This window comes from Carlito syrichta, unplaced genomic scaffold (assembly GCF_000164805.1).
Source record: "Carlito syrichta isolate Samal-C Ts95f unplaced genomic scaffold, Tarsius_syrichta-2.0.1 Scaffold303195, whole genome shotgun sequence".
Taxonomy (NCBI): Eukaryota; Metazoa; Chordata; class Mammalia; order Primates; family Tarsiidae; genus Carlito; species Carlito syrichta.
The window spans coordinates 78,039-95,646 of record NW_007247291.1 but is presented as its reverse complement, the minus strand read 5'-3'; the positions used below and the strand labels follow the sequence as shown (position 1 = coordinate 95,646).

Genomic DNA, 17,608 nt, shown 5'->3' with positions numbered 1-17,608 from the left:
AGCCCAAAGTAGCAACAAAGCTTTTAACACCCGAAAATGAAGCCATTAAGGTGTTGTTCATTCTAACTTTTTATATATGCTCACCAGTCTCTCTAGGGCCTACCTGCAAATTCTCAATAAATAAAAACATGCAATTAGATGATTTCCTACTTGCCAAGGAATGATTCACTTGTCCATTAATAGCTAGAGTTCTAAAAATAACAGAAAGGGAAATTATTAGGTATTGTTGATCCACATATCTCTGTTGTAAAACAGGGTTAGTATGATGGGCAAAATACAAAGCTGCCTTTGTAAATCTTACCCATTTTTTAAAAGGTAAGACAGCATGGGGGAGGGAGCAAATTAAACCATAATTTTCAGAATATGCTTCCTTATTGTCACTCAGAAAAATTGCCAGGTGTTTCCAGAGTCGTTTATACATAAATATACTAGCTGAATCAGGAAAACTCTTTCCGGGGCAAATGAATCAACTTAATTAAAAGGAAACTTAAGATGCCAAGACTAGTGGTTTTGGATGTGGGAACTGAGAGCTCGATCTGTAAGCACACACCTCTCTACCTGGCTTCTGAGACAAAAGCACATGTTAAACCCTAGAACAGACCGGTGGCTAAAGCACCCATTCCCGGCCCACCAAGGCTGCAACCAGGCACCATAGCGAAAGTACAGGAAGAACTGATGCTTTTTAATCAAACCAATACTTTCCGTCTGTCTTTCAAATCAGCTGTAAGAACGGCTACAATGATACTAAAGCTTTTCTTTTTTCTTTTCAGCAAGCAAGAAAGAATACTCATTTGCTGAATTCTTTCCTCAGCAGCTAGAAAAACAGAAGTGTCACCAAATCATTTCCTTAGTTCTCCAAAGCCCTCTCCAGAAATCAACTGAAGCTAGCTCCTACACTACCCTCCAGACAGGGCTTCTGCACCTCTGTTTTGCTAGGCAAAGGAAGCTGAGCTGGGAAGAGTAAGTAGGGACCTTTCTCAGTTTTCAGCTCAATGAGGATAGAAACCAAGGTAAGGACCCACCTGTCTGCCTTCTCATCATAAATTAATGCTTCTTGCTAGGCACAAGGGATGTAGGAGGGGAGCGAAGGACACAGATAAGAATCAAATGAGCAAATAACAATCATTAAGAACTGAGAAGTGCTACAGAGGAAAATTCCAAGAAGTCACAAGCACACACAACTGATGGAGCTGACCTAGTCACACACGAAGGGCTCCAACCCCAGAGCTTAGTGCCAGGACACGCGCCAGGGAGGGCAACCTCCACTCCACTGCCCAGACTGCCCAGACACAGGTCAGGGTGAAAGACGTGATCCATGGAACAGTCAGCAGCCCTGCCTTGGTGGGTTTTAAAACTGACAGGATCCTTGAAGGTCACATGACTTAGGGGTGCCCAGCTCTGACAGCACATTAGCATAGCAGGGGAAATGTTCAATCTTATCGATGCCAGGGCTCTATCCTTGGGTCTCACATAATTGATCTAGAGTGGGACCCAGGCATCCGTCGGTATGCCCTAAAAACTCCTTGGGGGATTCCAATGCTTAACCAGAGTAGAAAACCACTGATCGAGTCCAAACATCTGACATGACAATACTCATTGATCACATGAAGGGTGTGATACTGGGCTGTGGGAGGATGTATCTCAGCCAGATCTTCCTAACCAACCCTTGTCTCTACATGAGGACGTCAAAGTTGGCCATAGGAGTTAAGTAGCTCTTGGGCTGTCAGTGAACTCTAAATTTCAACAAGAGGAACATAAGGAAAGGGAGGGACCTGGGAAGGGTCCCTTCTCTGCTTTCCTGTGCAACAGCGTTGAAACTCATTTATCACCTTCTATAAGGAGATATTTCCGATTGGGTCCCCCACCAGCCCTACTCGGTGAACGCACAGCAGTGGGGTGGGTAGTGGAAGGAGCCAAGGGCTGGCGAGAGACACACAGAGCAGGGGCCACTGTTGCTTCTGTGTCTATTCTGGGCCCAGAGTGGATGATGTCACCTCCAGTGGCAGTGGCAAGCGGAGTCATGAATCATCCATGAATAGGCCCAGCCCTCCAGGATAATAAATTGGATGTCAGCATTGCGTAGGTACATTGTGGAACTGGTGCAGAGGCCCCAGCTTCGCCTAGGGCGCTGGGACACAGGCACCAACGCTGGAAGCATTAGGGGGAAGGAGGTGCTTTCAATTATCAAGATGGGTGGCAGGTGGAGACCGAAATTTCAATTGTGTAGGGAGGGCTCAAAGGCGCACAACTTTGATCACTTTAAAATCATGGCAGTGATTTTTAGACGCGACTGGGTTTGCCAGCCAAACCGGAGGATTAAGAGAAGCGCATCCACATGAGTGCTGTAATTACCAATTACTGCTGTGCCCACCGGCATCCTTACGACCGGAGACCGTAGGTGTTACCGTTTTGACCCTCCACTGTATTAATTTAGCTTAAACACTCACTCCAGGATTGAATTTGGCAAATGTTCCTGCCTGAAAGGGTTTCTGGGACAACATAAAGAAATCAGGAAGTCTGTTTGGCAGCTTTTGAAGTTCAGCATTGTCTTGCTGTGTTTTCTTATTTTTCACAGGGTGGAAGTAGAGGCAGGTAAGTAAGGATGCCAAGGTGCGTGTTGCACACACATGAGCTCTCCTCATCTCCTTTTCTCTTCCATCCTCTTGAGTTATTTTCCTAAATAGCCAAGTTGAGTGAACCAGCTAGAAACACCTCTCTAATGAGCATAGCTTGCATGACTAGAGTTGGGGATTCTGACAAATCCTAACTGTACTGGCTATAACTCGGCTCATAAAGAAATGACTGAGCCCTGGAGGCCACTAAATTAAAAATTACACCTAGGAGTTTTCCAAGTAGCTCCTGTTTCAAAAAAATATCTTTAACATCCTAGAGTCTTTGGTTAATGTGACCTGGGCAAAGTGTGATCCAAGTCAGGGCTTGGAGTCTGTGTTCTGTTACACAAAAGGTCTTTCCTCTAATTTCTCTTGCAGACCATCTTGTTGATGGAGGATGTGGATAGGAAATGCACAGCCAGCACTGCAGGCCAGAGACAGACAAGGGGACATGTCAGACAGAAAGTACTGCTTTGCCCTCTTAGTTTCCAATGGCGGCTGTAACAAGTTACCACAAACTAGGGGCGTTAAAGCAACAAAAATTTATTCTGTCTCAGTTCTGGAAGCTAGAAGTTCAAAATCAAGGTGTCAGCAGAGCCATGCTCTCTCAAAGCCTCTAGGGGAACATCTGTTCGATGCCGTTCTCTTCGCTTCCGGTATATCCAGCAATCCTGGACTTGCAGCCGCATCACCCCAGTCTCTGCCTGAGGTCACACGGGCATCTTCCTGTGTCTCTTCCTTGACATGTCCCTTCTTATAAGGACACCCGGCACATCGGATTAGCCAGTAAAACCTCAGAAGACCCTCTTTCCAAGTAGGGTCACATTCTGAGGTACTAGGGGGTTAGGATTTCAACAAATCTTTTTGGAGGACAAAATTCAACCCATAACACCCTCTATCATGGAAAACTTGATAGCATCTGACAACAGCCCTCAAGGGCGTTAGCATAGTCTGCAATCAACAAGTCTTAGGCCTATATTCCCCAAGTAATGATAGTAACAGTATTCTTATTTGTAGTAAAATAACAATAATTAATATAATAAAGTTAACATTTACAGATAGTCTTAGATGCTTCACACAGATTAATTATCTCACTTAAACCTCACAAGTTCATGAGTTGCTAACATTAACCCCATTTAATAGATGAGAAAACTGAGGTTCAGAGAAGTTTAATAACTTGTCCAAGATCACACAGCAATTGATTAGTGATAGCTTTGGAATTTGAACCCTGCAGTGTGACCCTAGACCTAAGCTGTCTCCCCTCTACCACATGGCCCAGACACTTCACAGCACATGGGTGCTGCTTTGATCCTTAAGCTACAAACAATGGGATGCAGAGGAGGGTGCTATATTTGCCACACTCTGTAAAGTCCCCACATGTTTACTAATCACAACTTGAGGTAGGAAAATGCCTTTAACTTTTTTCCCTCTAATTAAAAAGCACTTTGAACTCTTGGGACAGAGGGCCTTCCTGTCCTGACCTTTCTCTCCTCTGGTCTTGGATAAACTGAAACAAACCAGGCCTCATTTCAGACTGGGGCCAGTCTGGCTATTCTAATAATAGCATGTTGCCTGGGAAGAGCAGAAACTACTAACAGAATCCTCATCTATCTATCTGATCATCTGTTTATGGAAGGAAAAAGACAGAGGCGACTCAGAGGTAAAAGATTCTCAGCTGCATACAATCATTGTCTTGCTAGTTTGGGGCTCCTTGGTCCCTATCCCTGGAGAGACAGGAAGCTCGGAGGAGGCAGGGCCCCTACCTTCCTCAACAAGGTACCAGACTCCATAGGCTGTACTAACCCCATAGTTGCAACAACTTTAAAGATATTTATGCAAATGTCAGGAACAAGGTAGAAGTGGCAACAGTTATTGTGGCAGGGTGCTCAGATGGGGTAGATTTGTTTTCTTTTGAAAATTCTCTTTTATGTTGTTAGATACTATGCTGACACTTCACATTGGGATGAATTTTTTTCAGTGTAAGCTTTAAAAAATGTCTGAGTAAGTAATAGATGCATATGATACAAAAATCCAAAAGGTAAATGATGATAAAGTAAAAATTTCCCCACATCTCTGTATCTCTGGGTCACTTAATCCTCTTCCCCATAAAAATGGCACACTTTTTTTTTTTTTTTTGAGTTGGAGTCTTACTCTGCCGCCCAGGCTGGAGTGCAGTGGCACGCTCACGGCCACCGCAGCCTTGACCCGCTGGGTTCAAGCGATCCTGCCACCTCAGCCTTCCAAGGAGCTGGAACTACAGGCGTGCACCACCATGCAAGCTAATTTTTTGTAGAGATGAGGTCTCGTCATGTTGCCCAGGCTGGTCTCGAACTTGTGGGTTCAGGCAATCCTCTCGCCTCAGTCTCCCAAAGTACTGGGATTACAGGCGTGAGCCGTTGTGCCTGGTGGCACAAACACTTTCTAACAAATGTACTTTTTTTTTAATGTATGTACGTTTGAACACGATACGTGTATATGGACATAAGACATATTTGAGTGTTTACTTACTATGTCCAGACTGTTCCAAGCCTTCTATACTTATTAAATAATGTAAGCCTCAGGCTAACTTGATGTTATCTTCCTATTTTATAGATAAATAAGCTGAGTCACAGAGAGGTTAAGTAACTTGCCCAAGGTCACACAGCTATTAAATCACAGAGTTCTGATTCAAGTACCAAACATCTGGCTCTGGAATGTGTTCTTTAACCAACTATGGCATTTTAACTCTTATCAGTTTTTCAGGCATTCTTTCAGAAATAGTCTATGCATATATAAGCATATGTCTGTGTGCCAAGGGCAGGAATAACACCCACAAAAAAATTTTAAAGACTAGAGTTCTCAAAAATTCAAACACAGATTTTAGTTGGTTTGTCTAAAGAAGTTAAACCTGTGGTTCTATTTAAGGGAAAAAAGGAAAGACCCTAGGCTGCTGGGCCCTCACCACCACATGCTGTGGGCACTATGTGACTTAACTCATTTAACTCTTTTCAGACAGGTGTGCTACCTTCTCCACAAGAGGACAAAAGGTCAGTAACTTGCCTGGGACCATGCCCATGGGGAAGCAGGGATCTGAAACCAATTATGGCAGAGCTCTAAAACGCAGGCTCTTTTCAGCACTGATGTGTAGACACACAGCAGGGGAGCGTCTGCCCTCTGATCTGCAAACTCAAAACCCAGGCTCCAGCCCCCAGCTGCATATCAACCGGGGCTCCTCTCGGAACCTCAGGGCCCAACATGGAGGCAACCACCCACAGTTTGTGGTGACTCCAGCCCAGCCTCCTTCCGTCCCTGACAGTGCCGTGATGCTAAGAAAGGGGGTGCCTTTAGCCAAGTCATCAAGCTAAAGGCTCCTTTCTCTTCAGGCCTCCACATGCTGCCCTCACCGAGATCTAAACCATGTTGTGAGAGTCAGAGCCTGGGCCTCTATGGGAGCTGGACCAAACAAAAGCCTCATTGTCCCTCTCTACAAAAAACCATTTCTGGGTCAATGAAGTTGCTGCCCTGAGCCCACTCCCTTTCTGCTTCCGTGGGCCACAGCAGGGGGAGGCAGGAAGACCTATTAGGTCACCACCCTTTTGGTGCCAGGGCTTTTATTCTGAAGGAAAGAAGTTTAAGATTTATACTTTGGCTAAAAAGCTGCAGCTCATCCAGGGTGCCAAATCCCACCCCAACCCCCCCCCAACTCCCCTGGCTCTAAGGGCTCCCTCTGCCCTGGGGACCTTGTCCCCAGCCCTGTTGCTGGGGAGTTGAGGGCTTTGTATTACTCCGTGTCTACAAAGAAAAGCAGGTGAACAGAACCCAAGCTACTGTGTTGATTAATATCTCAAGAGACAGCGCCGGAATGGGCGCTTCCGGAATTGAGTTAGCACAGGGAAAAAAAATTAAAGCACACTCCTTGCTTTCCTGTCAGAAATAAAATTAAGGTCTCGGATCGATGTTGCCAGGTTCAACAGGAATCTTTAATGGCCTCCTCTACATGTTTTCAAATTCACATTCCCCTTCAACCCTGCCCTTTTAATTGGTTATTTGCGAGGTCATGTTTGCACCAATTTCTTGGGAAGGCTAATGGTGTTTATTTAACAAGAAAATAAAATGTGCAGACAGCTCCGGGGCTGGTCTCTGAAAGATGGCAAAGAGTAGACTGCAGCTCTCTATCTTGCCCCCCTTTTACCCTCCACAGCTGCAAGGTTACAGGGCCTAGGCTAAAGTCATTTAAGGGAGTGGAGAGGGGGTGTGCCCCTCACGGTGGGCATGTGGTATGCAGCACTGGCTTTAAGCACAGAACCTTCAGTCCAGAGAATCTGGGGAAGAGGCAATGGCTGTCTACTTATGGCCACTGTTGGACCGGGCGATTCTTCCTTGTTCTAACTCAAGGGTGTCTAACTTTAATCTGCATGTAACTGTTACACAGAAGCTCTCCAGGCACCCAAAGACAGCGATGAACAACCACATCACAGTCCCCTCCCCCAGTCTCTTTTACCCAAGCTGGACTAGAGGAGACTCAATTGTATTGAGTTTCTAGCCCATTCTGATCACGGTCTCCTAGAGCCCTTGTTTGTCAATGTGTTTTTTAGACAGTTGCCCCTCACGGGCAATGGCCCACCCTGGGAAGATAACAGGATCACCTAACCTCACCTAGACCCTGTACTTGCATAAGGGAGTCCATGTGGCGTGCTACATCACACTATGGACTAGATAGAAAGCTCTGTGAGATCAAGACCCTTGGCTGTGGGTGGCGGACTGTGACAGACTGGCTGTTCTCTCGTCACCAGCTTCTAATCCAAGTGCAGAATTAGGATCAATAACAATAACGACCAGCTATTGGTTGACAGGTTTCCAATAAACCCCTTACTACATCCCAGACTTAAGAAGGCTTTGATGAGGATCTGACACCATCAACAATTAGCATAAAGGATGAGAGAAGATTTAAGCGGTGGGGAAAATACCACAGGTATAATGCCAGCAGGGAGGACCAACAGCAAATCTTGCTGCAGATCCAGTGAGGGTCAGTGTGGGTACTGGCGTTTTGCAGGGTGCCCCCTTGCCACATCCTCCTAAGTGTCATCACCAGCTGTGACTCTACAGATCCTTATCAGTCTTCTCCTCCTGGACTGGACACTTTCCTTCTGGAGGGAATTATCCTCTTTGACAAAAACCTCTTCTTCTGCCCTACAAAGTCACATCTACAGTTTATAGAGTCCCAACCTTCTTCCCTAGGTAAATAAAGTCAGAATGTTAGAATCTTATTAGAAAAAACACAAATAAATTATCTCTGACATCTCACACCTACAAATGAAGCAAAGCTTTAAAACTTTTTAAAATTTAGTTTATGCCTTTGTGAAATTCTTTTTACATGCCTACTTCTTTGGAGAAATAGACACCAATAAACAAATAATTACAGTGGGATTCTTAATCATCTTTATACAGCCTACATAAAAGAGTCAATCTGGACTTCGGAGGTCAATTTCAAAAGTGAATGTCTGGCAGGTATTCAAGACATTAAGGGCTGTTTTTTTCTCCTTAGAAAAGAATTATCTTCTATCACAGTTTAAGTTACATCTTACTGGCACCATTTTAATAAATAAACTGATTACACAATTTACGGAGACCTTCAACTTGGGCCAAATGCTTTTCTGGACAGAGATGCTGAGCAAACTTCCAGGGAGAATCCAAGTTCTCAGTCCAATGGCCTAGAGGTGCGTTTGCAGAAAGCTCCCCGTTTTGGCCAGGTTCACCTACCACTGTGCCCTTCCAGCCTGGGAGCTCAGATAAGAGACAGTCACCTGGGGAAAGGACCCTCTCTGTCCAAGGGGCCTGCTACTGATGGTGTTCGCTGAGGCTTGAGAAACCATCCCAGGACTGGGGTACTTATGGGGGAGGGGCCCTTTTGGGGGGCCACTGGCTGCTATCTCCAGCAGTTATTCCCTTCCAAAGCCATTAGCATTGTATTTAATAAGCAACTGCTAACTGTTGGGAGAAAAGTCATCCATCACACTAATCTTTATTTCTCTCCCAGTGAATCCTGTTCCTTTGCCTCTGGCAATGTTCCGGAGCAAACAGGCCTGCTGGGTAAGGAATGTCTGCCAGAAACCCTTCCCTGGCTGGCAGACCCTCACCAGGCTACAAATATGCTTCAGAGACTCCCTGCCCACTTTCCAATGGGCCCCAATCTCTCCCCTGGAGGAATCCAGCAGGGCAGGAACCCAGGGCCCCGAGGTCAGAGGGGGAGACAGCTGAGGTTCCCCTCACATTGAGGGGGCTCCTTTCCCCAAAAGAAGGCGAGTGTGGTATGTATCTCGGCAACCAGCACTCCACTTTCTCCAACAGGGCTGAGCCTGTGGGAATGGTGGAGGGAGAGGCCTACCTCCCGCTGGCTCTCCACTCCAAGCATTCTGCCAGCAAAAGAGCAAATCAGGACAACCCCTTGCTGCCTCTTCCCTCCCTATCCCTCCCCTCCCGCCCCACCTTGGGATCAATACTTAATGCTGAGTCGGAGATCTTATGGAGTATTTGCAAGGTTAAAGCAACAAACTGCGCCCCCATGATTAAATCCTTTGACCATCAGCCTACTTTTCGGCCCACCTCTCACAACTTTTAGAGAGCAAATGAAACAACTCTGAGGACACTGGAAAGCCACCATTTCTCTCTTTCCTTCTGGGCATAAGACATCATGGAAGGCCAGGATGAAGTGACAGGTGGGGCCAAGCAAGAATCTACCAGTGACTCTCTTCCTTGTCTGAATGCAGGAAACTGCTATGTGGCATTCCAGAACTTCACGTGCCTTAGTTTCTCCATCTGGAAATGGAGGGACAAGTTAATCCAGCCAGAAGGGCTGGTGTGAAGAAGGATGAAACACGAGAAAGTACTCACGCCCTTAAAATGACCAACTCCCCTGCTTTAAATGGCTGTCTAGCACCATGCCAGCACGGGTTAGGGCCTGGGCTCCAGGTCAGACAGGCTAGGCTTATGTCCAAGCTCTGCTGTGACCAGACTCTGGGCAGCTTGGCTCACCTGTGGTTTTCTGTCATAAAGATTCAGCAGCACGTGCAGGGACTGAGCTAAGTACTCAGTATGCAAGTCCTCAGAAAGCTGGGGCCATGTCTACCAAGTTTGTTCACACAGCCTGTCTAGACAGAGATGGGGCCTGTGACACCACTGTGGTGAGTGCTGGGTCAGGATGCCCAGAGAGCCCTCGGGAATGGAGGTGGGCTGCATCCAGTGACTGGCCAGCACATAGGTGTGAAGGATGGTACTTGCAGCCCAACTGGGGACAGCTGCGGGACCATCCCATTTCAGAAGGCAAGAGTTGGCTCCTGAGCACTTCCTAATAAACTTCAGCATGCTGATCCCATCCCACAGTGGCTTCCCAAGGAAGTCACCCTGCAACAACTGCTCACTTCCTTCCCTAGTCATAAAAATAACAAAGGAGTTCATCCTGAATATTCTGACAGAGAGCTAAAAGATGGAAACATATTTCAGGTCCCCAGCCTTATGAATCCCATTCCCGTATTTTTTAGAGGAAGAAGCTGAGATGTTTGGAGAGGTTAGGAAACATGCCAGGGAAAATGTCAAGGGAGGAACAGAAGCTGGAAGCAGATCCACCTCTGAGCAGCGCCACACTTCCATGGCTTCATCCACAGTGGATCACAGACTGGACACCGGTCCTCTTCCTGCTGGCAGGAAGAATACACCTTGTGGGAGACTCATCATCTCCCATGACCTAGGTTCTCTCTCGTGGCACTTGTGAGGCCCAGGCTGGTGTTCTACGCACCGGAGAATCAAGCAGCCACGCAGATAAACTGAGGGCCATCCTTGCCCCCACGGGGACCAAGAGGGACAGGAGGTGGCCTGTAAGGGCAAGGAGTGGAAATTCTGTTCTTACTCTGGTCCTGATAACAAGTATGGCCTCAGTGGCCCCAGGACCTTGGTCCCTCTCGCAGAAGGCAAGCCCAGTTCCCTGTGTTTATTCCTGAACTGTGGCAGTCACAGCCCCAAGGGTATACAAGTAGTTGTTAAAATCCCAGGGGCTGGGGATGAGTCAAGGCCCCAGGCTGCCTCACAGGGCTTGGGCTAGAAGTTTGATGAGAAGTGCCGAGCTTGTCCAGCAACAATACCTTGGGGTTAATGGTCTGGGCCTCTTTAAGGGGAGTGGCCAACCAGGGTGTCCTCAACTTCTGCCTCTGCAGCACTTTCCTCGTGATAAGATCATGGCATATAGGAAGCTGAGGGGTTGAGGGTGAGGCTGGGGCCAAGTGGCTGCAGGAGGGTTTTATTCCTCAGGCTTATCGCCGAACTCCAAATGCACACTTCATCAGGCCGTGGATGTGGGGCCATACATGACTTGTATTGCTGTTGTGACATGTTCTTCTTTTTTAATTTCTTATTCCCCTAAATGCTCTGAATTCACTAACGTATGACCCCAGCTTTAGCATCCAGTTCAAAGAGAAACATGTTCTCGGCTGTTTTGAGGGGCTATGACATATGTCTACCCAGAGAGAACACAGCAGGGTGGGAGGTCCCTGATCTGTCTTCTTGAAACTTCTTTGCATGTCTTCCCCGCAACCCCTGTTTTCTCTCCTCCTGCCCACCAGCATCAGGTAGGGGTCCCCACAGGCTGCATCCACTCAGGTCAGGTTCATGGAGATGCAGTGGCATAAGGCTGGGCTCAGAAGGGCTTTACTCTAGGGTTACTGCTCTGTGGTCGTCTTGAAATTCTTAGCCATCTTTGAATAAGAGGCCCCACCTTTCCTCTTGTTCTGGGCACTATAAAGTTTAGAGTTGATCCTGTATCCACCACAGGTCAACTCTGGCAGGTCAGGCGGTCCTCGCACAGGCCCTGCTTGGTTGGGGGCAGGAGTGTGCAGGCGGCAGGGCTCTGCCCACTCTCCTTCCTGCCAATGTCCATCTCAAGTCCTGAGAGCCAGTGATGACATCCCAAAGATGCTCTAAGCACTGGGCCCTAGAATGGACCTTCCGCCACCTCACAGCAGGCAATGAATGCTTCTCTTGCCCAATCACAGACAGGCAAGATTTGTGCCCAACAAGATTTGTGCCCAACACCTCATCTTTGTACCCAACACTATCCTGTCTTTCTGCCCTTTGGAAAAAGGGAAGAGGCCTCACCCCCAGCAGTATCTGGTTAGAAATGAGACAACTTCTCTGACACATTTTCGGGGGCTTTACCCAGAAGTCTGAAGTCCTGAGTTTGACTCCACCTCTGCCCATGTCTAGCTATGTGACCTCAACAAGTAACTGACCCTCTCAGGGTCCTTGAAGACAAACCTCTTTCCCTGCATGGCTGCAAGGGTTAATGAGATGCTACCCATGGAAACCCCCAGCACAGGGCCTGACACACAGATCAAAAATACCATCATTCAGTGATTTTTCAAAACAGGACAACAATATTGCCTGGTAGTCACTCTGGAATCTTCTGGGTTTATGAATCCTAACACTGAACACCGGGTGCCACATTCAAATGGGTGTCATCCACCTCGAGTATAAAATAGATGACGATGCTCTTCTTAACAAAGCCATCCCTGTGTGGACACAGTAGAGAAAGAGCAGGATTTGAAATCAGCAGTCCTAGGTTTGAGTCTGCTCAGAAGCTGGGTATATCAGCTACCCACTCTGAGCCTTAACTATTTCACCAACGAAACAGAGGTGATGAAAATGATAACACTAAGAGGTGACACTTGTGCACAGTTGACTAGGTGCCTGGCATTACATTCTCCAAATAATCTCCTAAGAAGGTGTTATTATTACCCCCGTTTTACAGATGAAGACGATAAGTGATTTTTCTCAAAGTTGTTAAGTGATTTTCTGAAGCCACAACAACCCCCGAGGGCTGCGGTGGAGATCAATTTGGAGATGCACGTGGAAGTCGTGATTTGGAAACCATGAAGTTGGATCAACACAGTGTGGTGACGATGGAGGACAACTGAATTGTCCAAAAGGCCCTGCCTTCCTCTCACTCTGGGTTCCCACTCCCAGGCACCACAGTGGACAAAACTCATCAGGTTACGCCTTGCCCTCCTCCCCACTCCCCATCCTCTACCCCCTGCCCACCTCTTCTCACCATAAACACCACTTGATGCCATAGCCGTCCATCCAATGCCCACCTCTCCCATTCTGAGGATGCCGTGGGGGGATGCATGAGAAGCTGGGCCACCAGGCATGCTGGGGACATGCCTCTCCTGCTCCTATCTCCACCAGCAATGTTCCCCACTCCACTCCTTCCTCCCTTTCACTCAGTCTGCCTTCTCCAAACAGGAAAGACACACAGTCAGTGCTGGGTAACTGCTTCTAATCACAGGTGACAGCAGGAATGTAAACAACACAGGAAACATCTAAATGCAATCCAAGGAGCAAGGAAACACTGCTCACTCGCACTCCTTCCCTGGAAAACACCAGCCACCATTTCCTGCCACCCGCTTAGGAAGCTCTGCTCATTAATGCCCTGTTAACAGGAACCCCAGAAACCTGAGCTTCCGGGGAACAGAACACTAAGTCATAACCTCTTTTGACTCTACTACCTCCAGGGAGGATTTTCTAGATTCCTCTAATTTTTCTGTTTAAAGCACTAATTTTAACATGTTCATTTGGGATGGGGGGAAGGGTAAGGTTCAGAGATCTCTTTGTAAATCTGTTCAAAGCCAGGGATCTTCACCCAAGAAAACCATAAACATACACCATTTTGCATGTCATTTCAGAGGTTCAGAGGCCCCAGGTTGAGACCCATTTTCAGCTAGGTGGATGGAATGGGAGGAGCACATGAGAAAATATGAGTACGTGTAGAAGTGTAGATGCCCTCTGAACATTCTAGAGACGCAGCAGGGCATTTCAAAAGCTGTAACCGCAGTGCACATAGAACAAACTTACAACACAGTGGTGTTTTTTTTGGCTCTTAGATTGACAGTCTGCTCCTAAACTGCCTCCTTCAGTGCAAATTGAGAACTCAACTGAGTAATTGCTAGGAATAAATTCTACTTGGATCACTTAGTGCTGGGGTTAGCAAGGGACTGAGAGAGCCAGGATTAGAAAGGTGGGTCAGCATGTGTGTGTTGGGCATGGCTGCACGATTCAAAGAGAGTTCCCAAGCCAAAAGGAAATCGGCTTTCAACTGTCCAGTACTGGGATCTTCAACAGATGGTGCCTCTACCTGCTTGATTCTGGACTCTTCCTCACTGTATCTTTTGTCATTGGGACTGGGGGCGACAGAAAGGGAGAGGCCAGGAGAGAAAAGAGCAGCGACCTTTTTAGACTGGGGTCACCTTACCTCTGTGCCTGTTGGTAGTTTTATCAAACATCAGCATCGCATCCTCCACCTGCAAAACAAACACAAAATAGAAGCTGCTTTAGGAATTTTAACAAAGTACGCAAAATATTATATGCTGAGTGTATGTCTTGGGGGGGCTCCATTGTAGAATTAATAGTTGCTCACTAAAGAATATTTGAAAAAAGCAAATAGGAAGCAAATAGGAAAAAAAAAATGCTTGTCTTTCCACGCAGTACAACTATAGTTAATAACTGGTGTATCTTCCTTTAGTGTCTACCTTAAGACAAAACAAAACAACAACAAAAACTATGCCTATTTTAATATCGTTTAAATCATAAAGTATACAGAATTTTTCCTTGTTTTTTATATGTAACATTGAAATATTGCAAACAACTCCTAGGTTACTACACCATGAACACTGTTTTAACTCATGTGTGATATTTCATGGAGCGAGAAGCCATCTCTTAATTATTCCCCTTCTGATGAATATTTACATTGTTTTCAGTTATAAACAATGGAACTTTAACAACTTGATTGTTATAGGATGAACTATATTCCCCAAAATACATATTGTTGTCCCCCAATACCTCAGAATGTGACTGTACTTGGAGAGAAAGACTTTATTTATTTTATTTTTTTCGAGTTGGAGTCTCACTCTGTCGCCCAGACTGGAGTGCCGTGGCCGCTCCCGGCCACCGCAGCCTCGACCTACTGGGCTCCGGCGATCCTTCCGCCTCAGCCTTCCAAGTAGCTGGAACTACAGGTGTGTGCTACTACACCTGGCTATTTTTGATTTATTGTAGAGATGAGCTCTCACCAAGTTGCCCAGGCAGGTCTTGAACCCGGGGGCTCAGCCTCCCAAGGCGCGGGATTACAGGTTGAGCCACCGAGCCCGGCTTGAGAAGGACTTTAAAGAGGTAATTAAACTGAAAGGAGGTCATCAGGATAGGTCCTAATCCAATATGACAGGTGTCCTTATAAATTGAGATTAGGACACAGACACACGCAGAGGAAAGACCATGTACCTACACAGGGAGAAGACGGCCACCTAAAAGCCAAGAAGAAAGGCCTCAAGAAAAAACCAACCCTGCCACGCCTTGACCTTGAACTTCTAGCCTCCAGAATTGTGAGAAAATTAATTTCTGTTGCTTTAGCCCTCCAGTCTGCGGTACTTTGTTCTGGCCACACCAACAAACTAGTATATTGATGCCAGGACCTTTTCAAAAACATCAAAGAGAAGAAAATAAGAACATACCAAAGGCATCCTCTGCCTCTCTTCCTAATCCCTTCCAGACCCTTCCCACGCATCCTGCAACCCTTCTGGATAGTTTTAGCCATAAGATTTCAGAGGCCAGGAGCAGTGGTTCATGCCTGTAATCCCAGCACTCGGGGAAGTCACTGCAAGAGGATTGCTTGAGCCTAAGAGTTTGAGACTTCTGGGCAACATAGCAAGACCTCATCTCTACAAAAAATTTTTAAAAATTAGTTGGGTGTGGGGGCACGCATCTACAGTCCCACCTACTTGAGAGGCTAAGGTGGAAGAATCGCCTGGGTCCAAGAGGTCGATGCTGAAAAGTATCTGATTGTGCCACTGCACTCCAGTTTGGGCAACAGAATGAAACCCGACTCAAAAAAATGGAAAAGAGAGAGAAAAAAAGAAGACTTCATGATCCACACTCAATCGCCACATGGAGCTCAAGACACTCACAGTTAATGAACCAGACTGGGTGTTGGAATACACTCCTTTTGAAAGTAGTTATGATCCAGTCCTTTATTCCACAAGGTACCTATCTCATCCTCACCCATCAGCTACTCACCTGAGGTGAGCACCTGGTCTGACCAGTGAGCAGGCTGTGCTCTTCATTCATTTTGTACCCAAGGTTGGGGGTAAAAACACAACCTGTGGTTGTGAAGGAATAAACTGGTAGCCAGAGGGCTCGTCCTTAGAGCAATTTCCACGTGCACATGTAGCTGGGAAGCACTGAGCACAGCAGATTTGTGCTCAAAGGTTCACAAATGGGCTTGGGGGTCTGAGCTAATCCTTCAGAGAAAAGGCATCATGGTCTATGTATTCCTCACCCCCCCCCAGACTACAATCTCCCATGGAAGGGAGGACACGGGGCAAAGCCATAAACCAAGGCTTAAAACGGTGCCTCCACAAAAATCTTTTTCTAGATGCTATCAAAAAGAATAGGGGGAGGAGTAAAGTCAAAGTAAGGATGGAAGATGGGAGTAGGCAAGCCAGTCATACGCCTCGAAGGGACTGGCCTGGCCTAAAAATCCCTTCTCAAGTCAGGGACCCCTTTTGTTGCTAAGCAACCGAGCCTGAACAAACAGGCTCCCGGGGCCTTTCCCTTCTGATCCCCAGTTCTGAAGTCAGTTACTGGGAGGAAAATGGCCTAACATGGTGACTCCTCCAGCAGACACCTGCCCTCTCTTTCCTGGGTACCAGGATGACGAGACTAAGCGATGCTAGTTTGGAGGTCACTTTTGAACAGGGGCTCCTTCACCAGACACTCCCCCACTCCCTGCCCCTATGCCCATCCCAGGCAGGATAAACCCCTGCCAACAGGGCTTGGAGAGTCCCCCAGGCACCTGCTGAGGCCACAGACACAACAACCATTCCGCCTCTCATGCAGCACACAAGAGAAACCACCGTGAGCTCAACTGGTGTGTTTGTACACAGAGCAGTCACACTCGAGCATATGTTATCTCAGACTCAGACCCTGGGACTCGGTAAGAATTCAAGTGCCTGGGGTGCGGGTGGGTACGGGGGTGAGGCCTGCCGGGTGTTGTGCAGGTAAATGGGACATCTGTTTCGCACCCATCTCCATATTTTCTTAGATGTTTGCCAAATCTTTATTTTGAACTGCAAATGCCTAACAATAAGGAAAACAACCGCCCTCCTGTGCCACCATGTTTTGGTACCAAGACTCAGATTCCCTTAGGAAATAATGTTTTGAATTTTTTAAAAGATGTATTTCAAAATCCCCTTTCAACAGTGTGTAATTGGCTCCCCCTTTCCTTCCTAAGTTTAGATGTTTTTTAACACTGCCCGCCCAGCATTCGCTCCACCCTGGTGAGCATGGGGGAGGATCCGTGTATGTTTTTAGGGCAACCATTGTCCTGAAGAATAGAGCTCTTTCCCCCTGCAGTCCAGCTGTACAATGGGGCTCGCAAAGACCTCCTGAATAGATAAAGTGTCAGGGTGAAAGAAAAATTCTATTAACACTTTACAAAATACAACATCTAAGAAGTAGCTAGAGAGGAAAGAGAAAGGAGGAAAAAAATCAATATGGATAAGTCCCAGTGCTTGGGGGGAGACAACTTTTCAGCGATTGCAAAACACTTATTAATTCAGAGAAGCCATCAATGCGATGGAAATCTGGCAGAACAGCAAGAGCTGAAACTAGAAGAATTTGAATATACAAAGACTGAATAGAATGAAAAACACGGCCTCACATGCGAGACTGTTTCTCACGGTTCTATGTGAATCAAACAGAAGCGGCTTGTGTGAGACTCCGTCAAGGGGAAATGAGGGGCATGGTTAAGGTGACTGGTATTCAACCCTGGAACCAGCAAACTGATAACTCTCTTGGTCTCTCTTTGTCTTTGTCCTGCTCACTCTCTCTCAGTCTCTCTCTCTCTCTCTCATTCACACAAACACACACACACACACACACACACACACACACACACACACACACACACAAAACCCAGG

General features: G+C 46.8%; 1 protein-coding gene across 1 annotated transcript in view; it reads right to left on the bottom strand.

Annotated features, from left to right (window-relative positions):
- The window catches only part of LOC103260409 (RNA-binding protein Musashi homolog 2), a 218,979-nt gene that overhangs the window by 134,648 nt on the left and 66,723 nt on the right, over window positions 1-17,608 (bottom strand). The window contains exon 2 of the mRNA XM_021712346.1: window positions 13,888-13,936. Within this exon, the coding sequence (XP_021568021.1) occupies window positions 13,888-13,924 (37 nt within the window). The 5' untranslated portion in view covers window positions 13,925-13,936. The remainder of the gene's footprint in view (window positions 1-13,887; window positions 13,937-17,608) is intronic.